Here is a 21,688-nt window from a genome sequence, read left to right on the forward strand (position 1 = left end):
ATCAGTTTGAATGTGGGAATGGATCTTTTGGGAGTTGGCGGAACATGGCTTCGCTGATGAAGCTCTTACCATTGTTCACACACACTCGAGCGAGAACAGAGTCCTTCCCATCATTTAACTGAACAGGGATGAACAACTGCTCTCCAATTTGCTGAATATCAGCCAGGCTCTGAGCTGATTTCACATCTTTCTGGACTATAGGAGTGGGAGTTTCTGATTGTGGATTAGTAAAGAATTTCAGGGTGTTTCCTTCCAGTGTGGAATACCACCTTAAACTGGAAGGAAGGTTGATTTTCAGAAATAGAGAGGACCCCCCACCACCAGTCTGTTGTCCTACTGCTATTACTGTCACGTCTGGAATTTGGTTGTTCTGGAAGTGAAATTCTACTTGGTCAGATTTTTGTTCAGCCATGTGGCAGGTGCCGTTTAAACTAACATGGTTGACACTCTGTTTTAATTTTATTGGTCGGCTAGTCTGAGTCCAGAGGACCTTGTTTACACAATCTATTAGGGGTGACAACCTTCTCAGGAGGTCATTCCCTAGTAAACAAGGGGTGCCCTCTGGAGTCACTACTATGACCGGGTGTTTCACCTTGTGTCGCCCAATTTTGATGTCCAAATCTGCAGTCCCCTCGACAGGAATTTCCTTCTCGTCAAAGTTCTGCAGTTGTCCAGGAAGAGAGGTGAGAGGAATTCAGTAATTCTCCCCCCTTCCTGCATTTAGTTCCTCAAAGGCCCTTTTGGACAGAAGGGTAGCTTGGGATCCAGTGTCCACCAGTGCCAAAATTGTACCCTGACCCTGTACTTGTACGGGGGAATAGTATCTTCCCTCCTTCTCCTCAAGGGGGCACAGATAATGCACATTTTTGGACAACTGGTGGGCTAACTTTCTGGTTTTGGACATTGCTAGCGAAGAGATTTGGGCAGAATTCTGTGGAGAGCCTTGGAAATCCGAAAGAAAAAGTTGGCAACTGGAGATCAGAGCCATTGTGGGTTCCCCTGGTTCCGGTTCTGGGCCGCCCCGCCCTTTTTGGAGGCAGTCACCAGGATGGGATTGAACCAGGGGATTTCGGTATTGTGGGTTCTGGGATGAGATGATGGGCGGCGGTAGCTCAGTCTCCACATCTCCCCAGTCTGAATTGGCGTCCCTTGGGACCCATTTTTCCTTGGGAGGAGTTCCCCCATCTCTAAAGGAGAAGATCCTTTCCCCAGGATCCGCTGAGGATCCCTCTCCCTCAAATTGGAAGATATGTACCTCCTCCACAAACTGGGTCTGTTTGGGTACTTTGTTTTTCCTACCTCCTCTCTGCTCCTTGGGTGGCAGACTTTCAGGGATAGGAGATTTTGTTTCCGGTTCCTGGTTTTCCAGGGGCTGTTTACAAGTTGGGAAGGGAGCTTCCTCCAAGGCTTTACACACCCCTTCCCCTTGTGCCTCCTCACTGGGAACCGGTGGGTTATCGGGGTGCTGCCCCCGTCATTGTTCTGGAGCACCAGGTCCAGAGTTTGGGGCATTCTGCGGTGGTATGCTCATCTGAGGGTTCTGTTGAGTCCTCAGTATGTGACCCAGATCCCGTGCCATTTTTTGGACCTGGCGCTCAAGTTGTGAAACCCGCTCAGGCTGATACGGGGCTCTATTTTCTCCCCTGGGCTGATCCCGGGAATGGTAGCTATCCCTTCTCTGGTAATACCCCGGATTGGGAAGATTTGGGTACCCCTCCACCCTTGGCCTCCCCTCTCCCGGATTAGGTTGTCTGGGCTCAGGGAACTGGGGAAAGAAGGATGGATGGTTTTGGGGTTGGAAATTGGGTGGATACCTGGGAAAAAAGTTCTACCCAGGATTTGGTGAATTTCTGCCCTCCTGGGGGAAGTTAGGAGGGAAGTTCCCCGGGTTAGGCGCTTCGCTGGATCCCCCCCTTGGGCTGGAGGAGTCCACACATAACCCAGGATGGGTCGGTTTCCCTTGTAGCGGGGACTTACATAGTCAGGGGAGCGGTGGACCCCATTTGTGGGACTACCTCCTCGACTCCCTGTCTGTGACTGGCCCGAGGGCCTTCTGGGCTGTGAATTATTTGGTGCAGGCAGGTTTTTAGGCTCCCCCATCTCCAAATCTAAAACGGGGGCAACCTTTACCTCTGCCACCTTGGCAGCAGCAGGGGTGCTGTTGGTTTTGGGGTTTTTCGGCGCATTATTTTTATTTTCGATGGGCTTCTGCACCTCATAGATCCAGGTAGCCTGTTCAATGACCCAGTCTAAAGATCTTTTCTCATGAAAATCTCTCACGAGCTGGGTCATTATGTATTTGGGTAAGGCATGGAAAAACGTATTGATAAATTCTCTGCTATCCGTGTGCACCCTTCTGGTGGTCTGCGCAAAAGCATGCTTTAATTCTTGCACAAACTCATGTGGGGCCTGATCCTCCCCACATTGCAAATTGTAGGCTGCCTTGCGAGCCTCTTGAGGATTTCTGTGCACAGAAAAATGTTTCAAGATGGCCGCCCTGGATGTGGACCACCTTGAATGGTTTTGATCCTCCAGCCCTGCAAAGAAACTGGAGTATTCTGGTGAGAAGGTCCACTTTACATATTGAATACAGCTTTGGCTGTCCTTCAAATGGAAAGTCTCCATCATTTGCTCATAGAGCTCCAAGTGTTCCCAAACAGAATACTTGACGTTCTTATGATAAGGTGTGATGACACTCCTTATTGCCTTTATTTGTTTCAATGGGTCCTTAAGCAAGGCCCTTTTTGCCTTATTGGCCTTTTTGGTTCGGGTAACCATGGTCCATTCATCCTCCGACTCAGAAGCGCTGCTCCCAGAGGTGCCTGTCTGATCTTCCAGGTTTTCCCGGATTCTGCGGGCCTGGGAATGGCTGGCAGAATGTGGGGACCTGGTCTCCTGTGTCCTGTGACACTCAGAGGAGTCTTCAGATCCCTCCTTGCTACCAGGATTTGCTGGGTATCCCCCCCACTGACCTAACTGGACAGAGGTTTTCAGGATGCCCTTAATGGGCCTACTCTCCTGGGGTTCCCCACTAAATTGCACTGTGCTTGGGTGCCCATACCCGGATACCCGCCCATCCATTCCTGGGAGGTACTGGCCTATGAGCCCCATACTTCTAGATGGATAGTAATCTTCCATCCCCGTGGCCCTGGGCTCATGTGTGCGAGGGGACATGGGGGTGGCAGAGTCCAGGGACTGGGAGAGATGAAGGCCTCTGGTACTAGGGCTCCTGAGGTTATGCTCAGGAGTTTCTCTTTCCCAGCGAACCTCATCTCTATCCGCCCCTGCTTCCTGTTGCAATGCAAGAGCCTGTGCTTTCAGTTCCTCAGTTAAGGCCTTTCTAGACTCTATCAGTCTCTCCTGCATCACTGCCTGTTGCTGGAGCCTATCATTGTGCTGACAGAGAGCCTCATTTTCTCTCTGTGCCTCCTGATTGGTCCTGGAGTACTGGGCCAGTCTCTGCTGCAGGAGGGTTACCTCCTGAGCTGTGTTCCTATTGGCCTGCTCCTTTCTTGCCAGAGCATCCTCCACCCTCCTGGTGTGCTCTAACAAGTTCTGGTGTTCTTTTTGGAGGTCACCCAGTCCCTGGAGGGCCAGGTGATTTTCTTCCATTTTCCTTTTTAAGTGGCAGACTTCCGGGCCTAAGGTATCTCTTTCCTGACTAAGAGCCTGCATCTGTGCCGCCAGGTCGTCCCTTTGCCTTTGGAAGGCACCAGCTTTCTGGCGCTCCTGATCAAACTCTGCCTGGGTATCCAGGTCTTTCAGAATCAATTTATTGCTTTCCTCTTTCTCTCTGTCTAATCGAATTTGCAGGGTGGCTACCTGCTCTGTGCATGCCCTGTTGAAGTCCAGATGTTGCTCCAGCTTTTTCTGGCTCTGCAGAAGGGAGTCCAAACCTTCTTGGTACTCCTTCTGCAAAGCCAGAAATCTGGTATCCTGGTCAGCCTTCTCCTGTTGCAGTCTATCCATGTCCTCTTTTATTTTAATGATATACTGCCTACTATCATTTTCTGACTCCTGGCTCCTCTGCAGCCTCTGCTCAGAAGAGACCAGGTCAGATTGGGCCTTTTCTAACGCCAGCTGTTGCCTACTTGCCAGATCTTGGCCTTCAGCACATTTGTCCTGCATGGCTCCCATATATAGATACAAATATGCTGCTATCCTAACCATCTTGTCGTGTTCATCTTTAATTTTAGGAGCCATGTATAATTCACTCAGGGCAACATGTAATGGACCCTGATCTCTCCATTATCTGACCCTGTTTCAGTGACCTGTTGCGCGATTGCCTGCCGCCAGACCGTTTGGTCCTGATGAGTCCACTCACCTCTCACAAATAGCTTATGTAAGAAATGCTCTCTGGGTATTTTCATATCAACCAAGGTCGTCATTCTGGAATTTGAGTTCCTTCCTAACTTACAGAAGTTTGTATTTCATTTTGCAAAACAGACCGTTTCCTTAGAGCGTTCCTTTGAGGGGTGCTTTCACAGTGTAAAACAGCGTGGTGATCTAACCGGATATGTGTATCTGGTCAGTTGGCACACTGTATTAATCTGCACAAATGGTAAATCTAACCCAGAATATCCCGGCTCGAGCCCCCACTTTTGTAAGCGATATTCAATCAACACTACAGCCAAGTCAATGCCTAGTCTGGTATGCTGAGGAAAACCCTTATTAATGTATTGTTATGTCTATTTCAGTACTCTGGATGACCACCCTTGTATAACACCCCCCTCTTAGAATCCCCCTGACCCCACTGAGCCAAGAAGTAGGTTTGTTTTGCAAATTAAAAGGTTTATTTGAGGATTTAAACAATATATAAATATATATATATATATCACACTTTATAATAAATTAATATCTGATAGTACACTTAGACATATGATGTTGATCAACAATGGGTAATCTGGCACTAGCACACTTCTTTACAATCAATGAGGAGTTAGTATAGGATGGATAAAGCAGCAAACATACTTTTATGGTTTCAAATGGATACAATGTTGAATGAAAATGCAGTACAGAAACTAACTGATATGGTTTTACAAGATTTCATATGTTCACTTTTCCCCTGGTGGCAATTCACCCCCCCCCCCCAATATGCAATGTATTTATTTATTTATTTATTTAAATTTATATAGCGCGCAAGCAGCCCAGGGGCATTGAGGCGCTGTTACTTGCAATAACTTAGTTACATGGTACATATGATAGCGATTGTTGACACATTATGAGTAGTACAGGAAATCATACTGTTGTTACAAATATTGCATTTGGGCGTATATTACAAACATAAATGATAAGTATTTGTGCGGATGTGTCGGTCCTTATGTGAAGAGGGTAGTTTTCAGTGTTTTGCGGAAAGTGGTGAGGGAGTCCTCGCCACGGATGGTGGGAGGTAGGGCATTCCAGAGGGTGGGCGCGAGGTAGGGGAAGCTGGATCCACCCGCTTTTACTCTTTTTACTAGTGGCACAGAGAGCATGTTGGTGTACGGGGATCTGGTTGGCCTGGTGGTGGAGACAGGGTGGATCCTTTGAGAAAGGTAAGCAGGAGCAGTGAAGTGAATGCACTTGTGGGTCAATGTCAGGGCTTTGAATATGATCCTTTCCTTTATTGGGAGCCAGTGGGCTAGTTTTCTGGCTTCAGAGATGTGTTCTCTTTTAGCAATGCCTTGGGCTGCCCGGAGAGCATTGTTCTGTATTACTTGTAGTCTCACTAAGTTTTTGTTGGAGGTTCCTAGAAAGAGTACATTGCAGTAGTCTAGCCTGGAGCCGGTGATGGCTCTGGCAATGCAAGGAGATGGAAGTAACACCCACAGTTCGAAGGAATGCAATCAAATACAATACGAAATTCAATTCCCACCCCAGCAAGCTTAGAGAAAACAGGTATGAGTTTTAAAACAGAGGCCCAAGTGCTTTGAATGTGGTGGCAGTGAAGTGAAAAATATGCTGAAAATGCTTTTAATTCCCTTTAGGAGGTTCAGGGTGAGTGAGAGATACTTGGGATGAGCTCAGGCTCACTTTAGTAATGATTCAGGGATGGTTATTAAGAGGCAAACGAATTTTTAGCAAAGGAAAGCAAAAAACTGCTATCTTTTTACAGGTAAAGAAATCAGGCCAAACCGCAAATCGCGGCAAAATTCGCGAGTGCGTGAATCGCTATTACGGCAAAAGTCTAAGGAGTAGCAAGTCGGTTTTAGGTTAGATTCTAAGCTTTCAGTGGAAAGTTAAACCACGTTCCTAGCACAAACGGTTCCAGAGATACGGACGATTAAATAAAGTTAGATTTTCGGATTTAAAGTAAAACTCAAAATGACAGGTGACAGCTTGCAGCTTCAGAATTGACAGGTGACAGTTGTGCAGCTTTACAAATGACAGATGACACGATTTCTAGGAGGCAGTTCTACTTAGGTTAAAATAGCTTGAATTAGATTATTTTAACTAAGAGATTGGGTTCTGCACAGTTCTGGCGAATACTCACTCCTAATTTTGAAATGAATGGACCTCGTCACGGATCTGGTCAACTGGACTGGACTTCGGTTCTCTCTGCTCGGTGGGTCAATCAGGCACCGGTTCTGCTCACAGCGGTCTGGATCTCTGGTTCTGCTCACAGCAGTCTGGGTCAGCTCCCTGGATACAGCGGCCTGTGGTTCTCTGGATCTCTGGTCTGGTCTCTGGCAATTGTTCTTGGTCAAACAATTCAGACAGCTCGCCCGGCTGTGGAATAGTTTGCAGATGATTTTAAGGATGCTGAGGCCTGCTGAGAAGAGTTCTCAGTTTGTGGGTTTAGGCCCTTGCTTTAAGTCCTGAAGGAAAGTTCTGGTCTTTGGAGATTGATGGATTTGAAGTCTGGAGTCTCCAGGCTGAGCGTCCCGCAGAAAATGGAATTGAATCTCTCTACCTGTCCCAGCAGTCTTTTTTTATGTGTTTTGAAAATGGGTGTGTGCCTGGGCCTAGCTAAGCCTGCCCCTCTCTACTTGTCATTGGCCCAATTCTCCCCTCTCCCATGATTGGGGGAAGGAAATGGATTGTCATCATGATGAGGTCTGTTTATGGGTCAGAGGATCCTCCCCTGGTCAGTTTGCCCACAAATCTATATTTGATTCAAATACATCTTTCCCAGATATACAATTTGTTGAAATTACATGTGCACATTATATATTCCTTATGGTCCATGCTTGTCCACCTCTTATCTTCCTGGGGGCTTGCATTCAAAAATGACAACATTTTGCACTTTTTAACTGGTTTTGCAATATCGGACATTTACCCAAAATTACACACATGTGCGCAAGGAGTATGGACATTAATTGATGAAGTGTCAGATTTTTAACATGCAGACATTTGGAGTGAGACCCTATTTTCCGCTAGCAACCCCCCAGAATACACCACAGGGTCCTAACGCCTCTCAAAATGTTCACAGAAAAATCACAAAAATAATGATATTACTTATATAATTCTGACAAGTCCGCACTATGAGTTATCTATCTTTTTAAAATTATGCCCTGGTCAAAAAGGGGTGTGGCTTCCCACATCACAGGGTGGAATAACTGGTTTATCCACTTCCCCCAAGCTCAGCTGCTAGCAGAGGCACTAACCCCTCCCAGTTTCCCCTAAGAGGAAGCCACTTTACGACGCCCCCAATATAACATTTGCCTGAGTCAAGGGAGTTGCATTGTTCTGTTCCTTCCAGGTCCCAGGTGCTCCACCCCTAATCTCATCAGAGAGGTGACAACTCCTTTTGGCAAGGGGTAGCAGGATGCAGCTAGGCCTGGGAAGAGAGGCTGAACAGGTTTCTCCTGTTGGGGGTAGTTGTCAGGCAGAATCCAGTTTCACTAAGCCAGGTTTCAGCTACATTCTTCCACCTCTTAGCAAGTCTTTCCTTGGTCTGGTTTTGTTTCATTTGTGCAGTTTTACACAAAAGTCTGGTGGTTTTAAAACGCCGGCTTTCTGATAGTGGTGAGTACTGGTAATGCAACCATTTTTGGGATTAAGAAAATTAATTCCCCACAGTTCTGAGTTGCTTGCTTTTTTGGCAATCAGCATTGCCATTCCCAATGGTTTCAGGCTACTGTGTGTGTAGCCCACTGGTGGTTTTAGGCAGTGCCCTCCTGTGCTCACAACATAGGCAAAAATGGGTGGCAGCCTATTCTTCATGTTTTCCCTGTGCACTCTCTGGGGAGTTCTGGCCATCATGATGTTTTCCAAGCCAGTACTGCACAGTTTTATTGTAGGGCTTGGATGCATGGGTAAAAACATCCCACATAGCTGAGCGAAGGGCACGAGAAGGAAGGTATGTTGGAAGAAAGCGTTGGATGTAGTGCGGGCCCCGTCCCCAGACAGCCTTGTGGACAATGCAAAGGGTCTTGAACTTGATCCTTGCAGCCACCGGGAGCCAGTGAAGAGATTTCAGGGCTGGAGAGATATGATCCCTGGGCTTGAGGCCAAGGATAAGTCTTGCAGTCCTGTTCTAGATTAGTTGCAGATGACGGAGAGTAGAGGAAGGCAGAATGAGAAAGAGTCTGTTTGTAACGCTCACCTGGTATCCACGGGGACGTCACTCAGCCTGTTCTGACCTCTTACGACCTAGAACCCTTCCCTGGAGGCTATTTGACTGGAGACTGGGCCTGAAACACAGAATTGGTAGAGTTTAACTACCTATTGTCTCTGTGTGCTTGAACCCCTTCTTCCCCGGGGTCCAACCCTTCCCTTTGATCCACAGCTCACCCTCTTTTCTTGGATAGTGTGCTCTCCGTCCTGCTTTCAGCGCAGGGGAGCGTTGATTGATGCGGGCTCGTTGCTGCCTAGTTACTTCACTGGCAAGAGTCTTTTGAACAGTTCACTAACTTTGTTCCTTTTATTCCTTAGATGATGGCCGGCGTTCGGGGATGGCGGTGTGCTGCTGAGATGAGTAGCGCTGAAGGTGAGTGAGAGCGCAATGAACCCCTTTCGTTTTTGTATTGAACTGAGTTATTTTCCTGTGTCTTTTAGGTGCCACGACATTTTCAGCGTGGATGCCGGTTATGAAGAACAAATGCGGTGAGTAAGCGCGGTATGCAGCGCCTCTAGATGTTTCCACGCTAACCTGGAATGTCTTTTCCCTCTTGCAGATGGATGAAAAGTTCCGGAGACAGAGTTCCCCCAGAGCGGCTGGGATTCAGGTAAGCGTTTGAAGTTCGTGCAGTATTTAACAATAAGCGAAGATTTGCAGAATGCTTAATAATGCCTTTTTTCTGTTCTTTTCCCTTTTCATTAGGAAGCGGCGTGCCAGGATGGGAATGACACCGCCGAAGATGCCCGCAGAACAGAAGGAGCGATGAATGATGGGCAGAAGCGCTGCAAGGTAAGGCTGTTCCTAACAGTGTTCTTGTTCTTGCAGGAGCTGAGCGCAGAAGAAAGATGCAGTCCTACTGGCGACCGATCCAAACACAGTGAGTGTCACGCTGCAGGTGTAGAAAACACAAAGCATGTTTCTCAGCCTGGGCGTGGCTTAAATAGTCTCTGGGTATCCCAGGTGTCTCTGGGCTGAACCACACCCAAAAGACTAGACTGCACATGCAGTTCTGGGAACCGAAATGTGTGGGGGCATCCATCTTGTCCCCATCAATGCACCACAAGTTCAATCCACAATGATATCCTATGGGAGTGAGAGAGTCTGGTGCCACAATCGCCAAGTCTGACTCCAAGTGGGTCTTTGGAGGAATGGAGAGGCCCTTGAAGGCCATGTAGGTGATCGTGGCCTGGCTCCAACCTGACATCTTGGAGGGCTGGGGACATGAGGGGCAGGAATCATGACAGCACTCCCCCCCAAGGCCCCTCTCAAGGTGGCTCTTCTGTCTGGTCCTGGTTTGGTTGGATGGTTTTGATGAAATTGTCTAAGCAAGCGAGGTGCATGGATGTACTCTCAAGGCTCCCATGTCCTGTCTTGTGGACCATACCCTTTCCAGTATACTAAGTAGTATAATTTGGATCTGATGTACTTTGAATCTAGGATGTCCTTGACTTCGAATTCTGGCTCCCCGGCTACTACTACTGGCTGTGATGGCGTTGCTACCCGGGTCCCAGGTTGAACAGGTTTAAGGAGAGACACGTGGAGCACAGGATGAATCTGCATGTTTGACCAGGGCCGTCTTACACCAGATTGCACCCCAGGCGGGAAGCATCGATGGTGCCCCTCCACCCCGACCCCAAAAAATAACAACCAAAAAATGCGTTAAAAGTGTTGTAAATAGGGTATTTCATTAAGAACCAGATAGAAATACAAATGCAATAGAAAATGCATACACTAGACACTAGGTGACAGTCTTAGAATGTTACCTGTATTAAGTGTTCAAAAAGTAACTTTTCTTGACTTTGCCCTTGCGAATTGAAGCACAGCATCGGATAGATCCAGGGATTGCCCAATGTCATTTTCGATTGATAAAATAGCAAGCGATGTCAGTCTTTCATTGGCCATTGTTGATCGAAGGTACGTTTTAATGAGATTCAGTTTGGAGAAGATGCGCTCACCATTTGCAACTGTGACAGGCAGAGTGAGCAGAATCTTCAATGATATCCAGACATTTGGGAAAATGTTCTTCAGGTTAGCATCATTAATATACTGGACAACTGGTAGTGGTGTAACTGTCCCTCTTGGTAACATGTAGCGTCTTCATTGCACGTTGCACGGAAATTACGATTAACGCCCTCCACTAGAGCTACTGACTTTCTTAGATGGTTGACCTTAAGTCTTGGTGAATATAGATTTCACGTTACTTTACATTTATAACACCTTGGTTTCCATGGTGTTTTTCGATTACTACGCTCATAGAAAGCATATATTTACATGCCTCGATTTGACAGTAACCTAGATTCTCTTCCATGCCTCCAGCTACCTAATCCTGGTTTTACAGCCTGACACCACCCTTGCACCCGGCGAGACACTGCTGTCTTGTGACTGGGTGAGTAACTACCTTTACAGTTTGAGTATTTGTTTAATATGGTCTCACGCATAGGGTCAAACTTTTACAAGCTGCATTTTTTGTTATTTCAACCACACAGGTGATTATGATTCGATCCTGCTTCTCAAGAAGAGCAGGTTAGTGTCCTCCCATTTATGTGAGTTAAATGATAGCGTCCTCTAAATACGCTTCAGTCCTAATTAGTGTATCCTTATACTTTGTAAGAATTGCAACTGAACTCTGATGAAACTAAAACACATCCTGCCCTGAAGATGGATTTTCACTAATCCGAAACGCGTGGGCACTGCTTACCCAATAGGAGTGTCTTTAGGAACCCTGAGAAGAGTGAATGTAACTGCTCAGCAGCGAGGCAACACCAAGGTGGTGATTACCCTGCATATAACTTACCCTACCACTGGTATCCTGTTAATGTATACTATATATGTGTGTTCTTTCCTTGACCAAACAGGTTTTGTTTGAGTATTTTGACCAGCTCAAATTGAATTTTGTCCTTTGTTTTTTGAACTATTGACCGGTACAAACTTACCTGTGAATGCGATTAGTATTAACACACTCCAATGGAGTTGTATGCTATCAATTAAATTGATTATGTTCTGTTATATTGCCTACTGGGTCTACTGGGTCTGTCCACTCTCAGCTTGATGGTTTCTTGTCTGTAGATTGTCAGATTGAGAGAGCCCCAGATATACTGTTAGTCTTTTGAATATTAGACAAAACCAATTATAATTCTGTAACAATTAATTTGATTCCCGTCCCTGTATATCTAACACTCCATACTTGGAGCCTTAAGCATATACAAGGTATAACTTTCACTTGGGACTAGTTCCCACTAGGAGTGCAGCAGAGGGTTACCGACTAGTAACAGTCGGTGTGTGTTTCCTGCGATAAAATGAACATTTGACACTTCATGATTCTTTAGAGCATCAGCAATGTTATGCCAACAGTCGTAACCAGAAAGTGCAAGCATTGATTTTGCAGCCCTATCAAATATTTTACAACAAAAGCAGAATACTTTATCAACTGATTTTGAGTAAATGAGCCACGGCCTATGTATCATCTCACTACTGTCATGCACTCTTTGACAATGTGATAACGAGAAGCATTGTTTATTCACTGGGAATCTCATGGCTTTGATTTTACTTGGTCCATTCAAAATGATCCGGTCTATATCAGCAGAACGTAGGACCTCTGGCCACAAAGCAGGATCTGATGTATCAAAGCTGATGTATAATTTGCTTTACTGCTGGTTCCTTCTCCGGGTGTGTTGGGCTCTTTTTCAGAGTCCCTTTCATTTTCATATGGCATAGATTCTTCTTCTGCATTTTCTTTCCTTTCAGGAGAGCCACATACCTCATCATTCTGACTCAAGCTGCATGGTAAATCTGATGATTCTGCATCATTTCCAGGCTGCGCACCGCTCACATTTTGCACTGTATTGACATTATTGTCCTCTAGCTGAACCAAAAATGTTTTCATCAATTTTGCAGATTTCTGCAAATCAGATTCAAATTGAGCACGTCGCTTCCGATTCTGAGCTCCTGACAGTTTCTTTGGAGGCATCTTCTATACTCTCTCTCCTTAAATTAAACAAGACACCATTATTTGAACTTTTCAGTGTCTTGATAAATATGGATTCATAAACAAAACAGTACTCAGCTAGGCATCATGAAAGGTTCCCTACCCAGCCAGCAAACATTGCAGTAGTCTCTCATTGGTGAAACTGAAATTGTGAATTTTTGGCTAATGGCTTAGTAAGTGATGTGCCAATTAAATGGCAGAACCAACTCAAATGAGCACAGGCCGGGCCAGTCTTCTTTACCTTGTGTTATGACACATTCTATATACATGTCCCGACATTACCACAGAGAATGGGTCACACTGTCTGTCCCTAAAATTCAGTAGGGGCAGGAAAGTGAACATCCCCTACCCACTCTCCAAAAATCCATCAGGACTGACTGAAAGGAATACTTTGATATGAAGAACCTGGCTTTGCCATCCTGGGTCCCATCATTTCCAAGTGTCCCAATAGCCTCAGCCTTCTTCTTAGGCTTCTACTCAAGAGGAACATGAGCACACTCTTTTTGCTTAACACATTTCGATATGTAATGCATGGATTTTAAGTAATTTCTATACAACTGAGTATTCTTAAAAGCCAATCCTAAGCTCACATTTCTAATAATTAGACATGAGACCATATTTTCTTACCTGAGTTACAGACTGGTCTCAAATGCCAGCTTCACCACAAAGTGTGTGATCCTGGACACATGATTTTATCTCACTGTGGCTTATCTGCCAAAATTTGAAGAGCCTAGAAGTTATTCAATCCATAGTATAGCATACATGCCAGCAACACACAGACTTACCTTACTGATCAGCAGAGAAGGAAGAAGCATTCGGCACCCGCGGGCTGCACAGACCGGTCACAGTGGCCCAATGGCAAAGTCAGCAGGCTCTGGCTCACTGGGTCTGGCTGCGGCTGGGCCTTCTGATTCGTTCACGATTCCACGCAATTTCTGACTGACAGAGATTAGTCTCGGGACAACAGGTCAAGGAAGGGCTGGCTGCCCATGCCCAGCAGCTCTCCTCCAAGCTGAGTGAATAAACCCTACTCAGCAGGGGTCAAGTCCTAAAAATAAAAAGTGAGGGGACTCATAAATAAATGCAATGGGATGTGACGTTGCCAGAAATTAGCATACCAAGGTGAAATAAGAACACTACACCAGCTGCACACATATCCAGTGCACCCACGCACCGTGCAACACTCTCTCTCTCTACTGACTTGAACTACGGTTCCCGAGGGCATTCAACCTACCAGCACTTTGAGATCATACCAATGATACATAAGGCACTATACAAATGCCAAGTAACATAACATAACATAATATTTCTTTAAATTGGTTTTGCATAACCACCCAAATTGCACAGGACAAATGGCATTTGCCTTTTCATAAAATCAACAGACACAAAACCAAGAGAGGATATTTTCTTCTAATAGTGTTTTTGAAAACGTTAAAAGGGCTCTAAGAACCAATACAAATGTTTTCCCGGGAACTTGCAGTACCGAAATGGGACAGTTCACCTTTAGCTGTTTGTTATTTTTCATCAGGTTATATAATGCAGTGTGGTGAAGTGTTTGGTCTACAAACCTGATGACTATGGTCCGATCCCCACGGTCAGCTTTAATGCATAAATTCAAAGATGACATTCAGTGTTTCTCATTTTAGCTGGGGGGGACTGAGTCTACCCTCTGAAAAAAGTGGGTGGACTCCGTCCCCCCGCATGTACCCAAAAAAGTGGATGGACTCCGTCCGTCCCCCCGCGTGTACCCTCAACTTCAGCCCTGCTACTCAGTCCATGTGCTAGAGTGCCCTGTTCCACGGACACAAGCAGTAGTCCTCAGCCACAACTCATTACCTGCCACTTGCTGATTGCACTACCACTGTTTGTTGTCCTTTATTTATTATTATTATCTGTATCATGTGTCTTCTCCTTCGCTCCGCACTTTCCACTCCCCCCTTGCACTTTTCCCCTCTCCCTCTCCCATGCACTTGCACATTCAGAATGTTACTGGGCCTAGTAAGATGGTTGTTTTTGTTCTCCCCTGTTCCCCTCCCTTGACTTGTCGTACTCTGAAACACTTGTGCACGAGCGCAATATAAATAAAATATCAATATCAATACCCATTCTGCGTATCTTTTACTAATTGAGGACACCGTAGAATGTGTGACTGCCCGATCCGTTCCCCTAATCACCCCCCTGTTACCTATCTGATTTGCCCCCTTATTTTGGCATTCGAATAGTTTAGTACACTAATGTTGAAGGCATTCTGTCTCTCAGATGCCTCTTCTTGCCAATCTGAGTAAACCCTCGGCCCATTGTTTTCAGCAAATGTTTTCTTTCCTTAATTCTAAGGCGCGCTTTAAGTTAGTTAACCTGCCGGAGTGTTGGCTCATTCTGGATCCGCAGTGCGAAATTCTGCCCTTGATGTGTTGCAGGCCCTTGCTTATGTGACTGCCCATGTCCATTATATATACACAACCGAGCAAATTGGGAATCCAGCTGCTACAGCTGCTTAATTTGGGTTTATAGGGCTCTCTGATTCATGGAAAACATTAAAAAGCCTTGCTCTTTGCAGCCAGAGCTCTCCGCACCTTGACAATCCGCTCCATTCAGTAACAAGCTTTACGAGTGGCTTTAAGTAAGCAGACTTCATGGACAATACTGACTACCCTGGCCGAGTCCCACTGCATATGTATGCCCAACTCACGTTGCAGGCTTAAGGGCCAATAACGAACGCCTTGACAGACTCCCCTCTCTGCCTCGTCACTCTATTGTCCTCCATTAAATCAGCATCACAGTTTTTTACATAGCCTAAGATTCTAAAGAATGTACTGTTTAGGAGCATTGTAAACAACAGGTGTTCATAACCCAACACAGTGGTAGTCAAAGGTTTTTATGCTGAGCCCTTCTTGATTAAAATACTGTTGCTGGGCCCCCAAATGCCACGCATTTCACTTCAAGTGTACACTGGAAGTGAAATGCGTGATTGCAACCGTCAGACTCTCAGGCATGAGACTGAGTCCGCCTGCCTGAGAGTCTGACGGCCGCAAGCACGCTTATCACTTAAAGTGTGTACTATTAGAAAATACTTGTAAAAATAAAGAACCATCACAAATATATCAAAACCAGAGCCGTTAATTGTTTTGTAAGGACCCTCTGTAGACGTGAGTGGCAAATTAAATCATTCGTAGCGAAGCCGCAAGGCCATCCCTACCATTTTGAATCCATGTTATATTATTAGATTGCCTGTACCAGATGTCTGTGGCAATAGCCAGGGGAGATGCAGGTCATTCTATATGATGGAATTGTTAGGTGGCAGGATTTCCCCTCTAAAAGAGTCTGTTTCAGAATAGCAAGTTAGCATGTAAAAGGCACCTTTGAAAGCATGCACATGAAAGCTGCTTTTGAAACAAGCGCCACAAGTATGCATGTTATCAAACTTTCCCTCTAAAACTGTGTTGAACTAAAATAGCTGAGCTTGATATGTTTCTCTGACCATGTGCATGTTTTTTGTTGTTCTTTGCACAATAGGGTGGGCCATGCGGGGGGTGGTGTGTGTTTGCTTGTGGTAATGGACGAATGCGACAGTAATTAAAATGTTTGTCTCTAGTAATTGCTCTGCCAATGGTCTTCAGTACACACAGTGCCAGTTGCACTGTATGTGCCCAATAGCGTTCAGCGATGCCATCCCAGCCGGTGAACAAGACACTCATTGTCTCTCATGTTGTTCCATTAATGCAGCAAGTCTGACGGCCGCAATCACACATATCACTTCAAGTGTTGCACTTGAAGTGATATGCGTGATTGCGGCCGTCAGACTCTCATGTTGTTCCATAAATGCAGCACCCAGGCGAGCCACGAGACATTGCCCGGGTGCTGCATTAATGCATACTTGCCAACCCTACAGATTTAGGCAGTAGGCTACTGCTTTTTAAGCAATCCTACCGCCTACAGATTTCAGTGACATATCCTACTGCTTTTTACAGTGGCAGGTAATTTATGTGACTCTAAGGCAGGCTGGTAGGCGATTACTTTGATTGGACTCAAACCAATCCACTGTCCTGTCAGCTACTTGACTCTGTCCTGCAGTCTTGCCGGGACAACCCTTAGGTGAACCACCAGTGAAGGCAAGTGGCAGAGTGTAACACCATCACAAAGCATCTGCCTATCAGACTGAGGGGGGTATCAGTCACCATGTCCTTCAGTGTTCAACTTGCAATAAATATGTACTTGCTGGACTCCAGCTACAGAGCAGTGGCACTTTTCCTGTGGCTGTCATTGTTATGGGAATTATTTTTGAAATTTCAAAAATCCTTTTTGGTGTCAGACAGAATGTTGGCATGTATGTTAACGGAATAAACAACATGCCTGAGAGACGGCCGCAATCACGCATATCACTTCAAGTGTGTACACTAACTGTACACACTTGAAGTGATATGTGTAATTGCGGCCGTCAGACTCTCTTGTTCTGTTAATGCAGCACTCGGGCCGAGCCACGAGACACGGCCCGGGTGCTGCATTAATGGAACAACATGCCTGAGAGAGACGGCCGCAAATTACAATCACGCATATCACTTCAAGAGTGTACACTGACAGTGTACACACTTGAAGTGATATGCGTGATTGCGGGCGCGGCCGTCAGACTCACTCAGGCATGAGACTGAGTCTGCCTGAGAGTCTGATGGCCGCAATCACGCATATCAGTATCACTTCAAGTGTACACACTAACTTGATGTGATATGCATGCGTGATTGCGGCCGTCAGACTCTGTTGTTCTGTTAATGCAGCACTCGGGCCGAGCCACGAGACACGGCCCGGGTGCTGCATTAATGGAACAACATGCCTGAGAGTGACGGCCACAATCACGCATATCACTTCAAATTAGTGTGTACACTTGAAGGGATACGCGATTGCGGCCGACGGCCATCAGACTCTCAGCAGGCATGCTGGCAACTTCCACACAGACAGCACCCGCCACCCGGGCCGTGTCTCGTGGCTCGGTGCTGCCTGCCTACCACTGCCAGTGCTCAGAGTCACAATTGAAGCTGTGGCCTCTGGCCTGGGGGAAATGGTATGGGAGCGATCGGGTCGGGATGGGAATGAGGCATCATGCGCGGTGGCGCCGACGACGCCTTTTGTCCTAGGCAGCCTGCATCCAAGCTCCCAAACAAGTGTACCCTGTACACTAACACACACACTTACCTGATAGTAGTGCATGCAGCAGAATGCATCCACTCCACTCGCTCCTGTCCTGTTTTCGGAATGGGGCCCCGGAGCTGACAACAACGCCACGCCTAGCAGCCAGCCAGGCCAGCCCTCAGTGCACACGCGCACATAGCCCGAGGGCACGTTGCACGTGCGCCCATGGGCCTGGGGGGGAGGGGGGGAGCGGGGCTTGGAGGGTTTCTGAATCAAAAAGAAACAAACAAATGTTGCTAATTAGTAAATTGCTTTATTGCTGCAGAGTGCTCACTGCTCCTACAGATAACACGGCCCACCAAGGATGTCAATATCAGGACTCAGAGCACTGTGCAGCACCCCCTAGAGGCTGACTGATGTCAGGCAGCCGACTGAGCTGCCTGACACAAAGACCGGCAAAGCTAGTCTGACCACCACAGGATTTATCACAGAGGTGACAGTGAATGGACCCAGGTATCTTGGACGGAAAGTTTGGGTTCCTTTAATGACACGTGTTTAGACGCCAGCCAGACTTTGTCTCCCACTTTGTAGTTGGGGGCCTTTGCTAGGTGTTGATCAGCAAACTCCTTTTGGCGATTCTTAGCTTGAAGTAGGTGTTCGGCTGCCCTTTTAAAGGTTTGAGAAATGGTTGTGTGCAAGGTTTTGACTGCTGGCATTTCCAGGGTTGTAGGAATATGGATGTATGTGGATAGCAGGTCTGAATGTGTATTGGTATACCTATTGCTAGGTCTATTATTTATGAAAAACTCTATTATTCTTGTTATTTATAACATTGCTTTCATTAACCGTATTTGGGTAATTAACTATTTGGCTACGATATAAATGTAATCACAGTACTCAATAATGTCTACTACACATTCTCTATTGTAAGCTAAAATGTCAAAGTCAAGAAATATGAGCAGATTAAAAAAGGAAATATATGAGTCTGAAAAATTGAAATAAATCAGTAAGAGAAACCATTATTCGATTAGACTACTCGATAGACTACTCGATCCTTTTCCTGGAAACCCAGTGTGTAATCAGCGGTGTTGCTTTCACATACGGCACAACTGCCGACTACTGCAGCACACGTAAAGGTCACACACACATCCACGAACAATGACACAATCATTGTTCAGTGTTTAGATTGGCTGGGCTGGAATAATACAATAATTGATGGGCGGAGACATCCTATTCTCTTACCGTGTGACTGTTGCCGGAGTCCTATAAGTAGCAGCTGGTCTGCTCTGAGTCTCTAGAGACAGAGTTGAGTTCCTCCCACTCCCAGCAACAGACACTGAGACTTTGCTGATTGCTCCATCGGCATGAAGCTCCTACTCTTCTCTGCTTTGCTGGCCCTGGCAGCAGCCAATGTTATACACACTGGTAAGTCTTTCCACATTCAGAGCGGACAAGAGAAATGCATTTTTAGATTTGAAGGTAGACCACCCAAAACTGAACTGTTTGGGATTCCCATAGTAATTAATATATTCAAACACATTAAACTCCCAGCTGTTCATGTATTATTTACCCTAGCAATTTTTATGTTGTCACTAAGATGTGTCCTGCGTTGCAGATGTGTTCCAGTGCGCTGCATCAACAGGCAGGATCACCATATACACCTGCCGAAGGACTGGAGTCTATCTTTAATTATATAGAATATACACAAATGAAAATGACTCACCACTGCCGTGGGGTGGCGCATTCATATGGTGTCATAATATGGTGTCATAATCTAAATTATAGAATCAATGAAACTGAAAGTGTACATTTGATAACTGGATAGAGCAGTAAGGAACAAGTTACTTACCTGTAACTGTTGTTCTCCACCATGAGTCTGGCATGGATTCACATGCTCATGAATATTCCCCGTCGTCAGGCCGGGAATCCTCGGTAAAGAAAAAATCAGTATCAGTTTTGTTTCTGATCTGTCTTTCATAGTAGTAACCAATCACTGATCTCTGGGTCATACTGCCCCCAGCCAATGACTGCCTTCTCCCTAAGCCCCTCCCCTGGCAGCCATCCTCAGATTTGGTAGCATGTAAACTGTCAGTATGACCAAGTGAAGAGCGGCAGAGGGGAAGGAGGGAGAGTTCGCATGTGAATCCATGCCAGACCCATGCTGGAGAACAACAGGTAGAGGTAAGTAACGTGTTCCTTCTCCAGCATGGGGTCTGGCATGGATTCACATGCTCATGAATATAAGTATACATAGCAGTACACACATGCACAACCACGGGAGGTGGCAAAGGCTCAACATTAAGCATTACATAACTCAACATTAAGCAACTCTTACCTCCTCACCAGGCCCACCTTCAGGCAAACAGGTTGCGCAGCACTGCTTGGCCGACCCTGGACTCCTCCCTGGAGTCCTGATGGACGCAGTAGAATCTCGTGAAGGTGTGCGTCGACCTCCACGTAGCAGCCCTGCAGATGTCCAGTAGGGGCACACCAGACAAGAACACTGTGGTAGTATGATCGCTCTGGTCGAATGGGCTCTGGGACGGCTGGGCAATGGTTGGTTTGCCAACCGGTGACAGTGCATGATGCAGCTGGAGAGCCATCTGGAAATGGAAGCCTTCGAGAGGGCCTTCCCTTGGTTCACAGGTCCAAAGTTCACAAACAGCTGTGATGTCTTCCGAAAACTCTGCGGTCCACGTAGAACTTCAGCGCTCGAGCTACATCCAGCGAGTGCAAAGTCCTCTTGGCCGGCGACGAAGGCGACGGGAAGAAAACTGGTAACACCAAGGGCTCGTTGAGGTGGAAGTCTGACGGCACCTTTGGCATAAAGGAGGGGTGCATCCTCAGCACCACCCTTGTGTCGTGAAAAGTCAAGTATGGAGGCTTGCAGGATAGTACCTGGATCTCTCCCACTCGTCGTGCAGAGGTGATGGCCACAAGAAATGCTGTTTTCAACGAACAGTACTTCAACGGTGCCGAATGCAGAGGCTCGAATGGCGCCCCCATGAGCCTGGTCAGCACCACGTTGAGCTCCCACGCCGGGGCAGGGGCCTTCACCGGCGGGAACGATCGCAACAGTCCCTTCATAAATTCCTTCACCAGACGATGAGACCACAAGGACGCCCGTCCTGTAGTTCTGGTGTATCGGGAGATCGCAGCCAGATGTATCTTGATGGAGGCGTGAGCCAGTCCAGCCTTGGCCAGTGACAGTAGGTACGGCAGCACTTGAGAGGCCGTAATCCATTGCGGGTTGATCTTTTGTGCACGGCACCAGACAGAGAACCTTTTCCACTTATGTCCGTAGCACTTGAGAGTTGAGGACGCCCTGGCCTTTGCAAGAACCTCTCTGCAGTCTGCCGGGATATCGTACCCTCCAAACTCTAGTGCTGTAGGAGCCAGGCCTGCAAGTTCAGCGACTCTGGGTCGTGATGACGGATGGCACCTCCTTCTCTGGAGAGAAGATCTGCGTCCGTCGGCAGTTTGACTGGTGGGGACGCTGACAAGTCCAAAAGGTCCGGGAACCAGATCTGTCTCAGCCACGCCGATGCGATGAGGATCATCCTGCACCAGGACCTCTTGAGCTGGTTGATGAGTCGGAGCAGCAACGGCAACAGAGGGAACGCATATAGGAACAGGCCGTCCCAGGGGAATGAGAAAGCATCGCCCATGCTCCTCGGCTGGGGAAACCTGCTGGCGAACCTCTGGCACTTGGAGTTCGTCGCCGTCGTGAACAGATTGATCTGGGGTTTGCCCCATCGCTGGAAGAGTCGATCCACTTGATCCTGATGCAGTTCCCACTCGTGGCACGAGCGCAACTCCCTGCTGTATGAGTCAGTGATGGTGTTCTTTATCCCTGCCAGATGAAAGGGTACCAGAAAAATTCCCTTAGCAACGGCCCAATGCCACAGATCCTGGGCTTCCTTGGACAGAGCTGAGGATTTGGTTCCTCCCTGCTTTCGGATATAGAACATCGTGGTGGTGGTGTCGGTGAAGATCCTCACCACCTTGCCCTTGAGGGACGGGAGAAAGGACCTGAGGGC

General features: G+C 46.8%; 1 protein-coding gene and 1 long non-coding RNA gene across 2 annotated transcripts in view; one reads left to right on the forward strand and one right to left on the reverse strand.

The window, feature by feature from the left end:
* LOC138562539 (high mobility group nucleosome-binding domain-containing protein 5-like) overlaps positions 1-8,894 on the forward strand; it is a 74,251-nt gene extending 65,357 nt beyond the window's left edge. Inside the window, exon 4 of the mRNA XM_069642781.1 lies at positions 8,857-8,894. Coding sequence (XP_069498882.1) covers positions 8,857-8,894 — 38 coding nt within the window. The remainder of the gene's footprint in view (positions 1-8,856) is intronic.
* A 1,295-nt stretch (positions 8,895-10,189) lies between these two features.
* On the reverse strand, positions 10,190-19,273 carry LOC138562537 (uncharacterized). Its single transcript, XR_011299341.1, has 3 exons — positions 17,712-19,273; positions 13,313-13,575; positions 10,190-12,526 (listed from the first exon to the last, which is right to left on the reverse strand). It is a non-coding gene; the product is annotated as an uncharacterized lncRNA (long non-coding RNA).
* Between the last annotated feature and the right edge of the window lie 2,415 nt (positions 19,274-21,688).

The sequence above is a fragment of the Ambystoma mexicanum genome, unplaced genomic scaffold, assembly GCF_040938575.1.
Source record: "Ambystoma mexicanum isolate Mex_15411 unplaced genomic scaffold, UKY_AmexF1_1 Mex_scaf63, whole genome shotgun sequence".
In the NCBI taxonomy this organism is placed as follows: Eukaryota; Metazoa; Chordata; class Amphibia; order Caudata; family Ambystomatidae; genus Ambystoma; species Ambystoma mexicanum.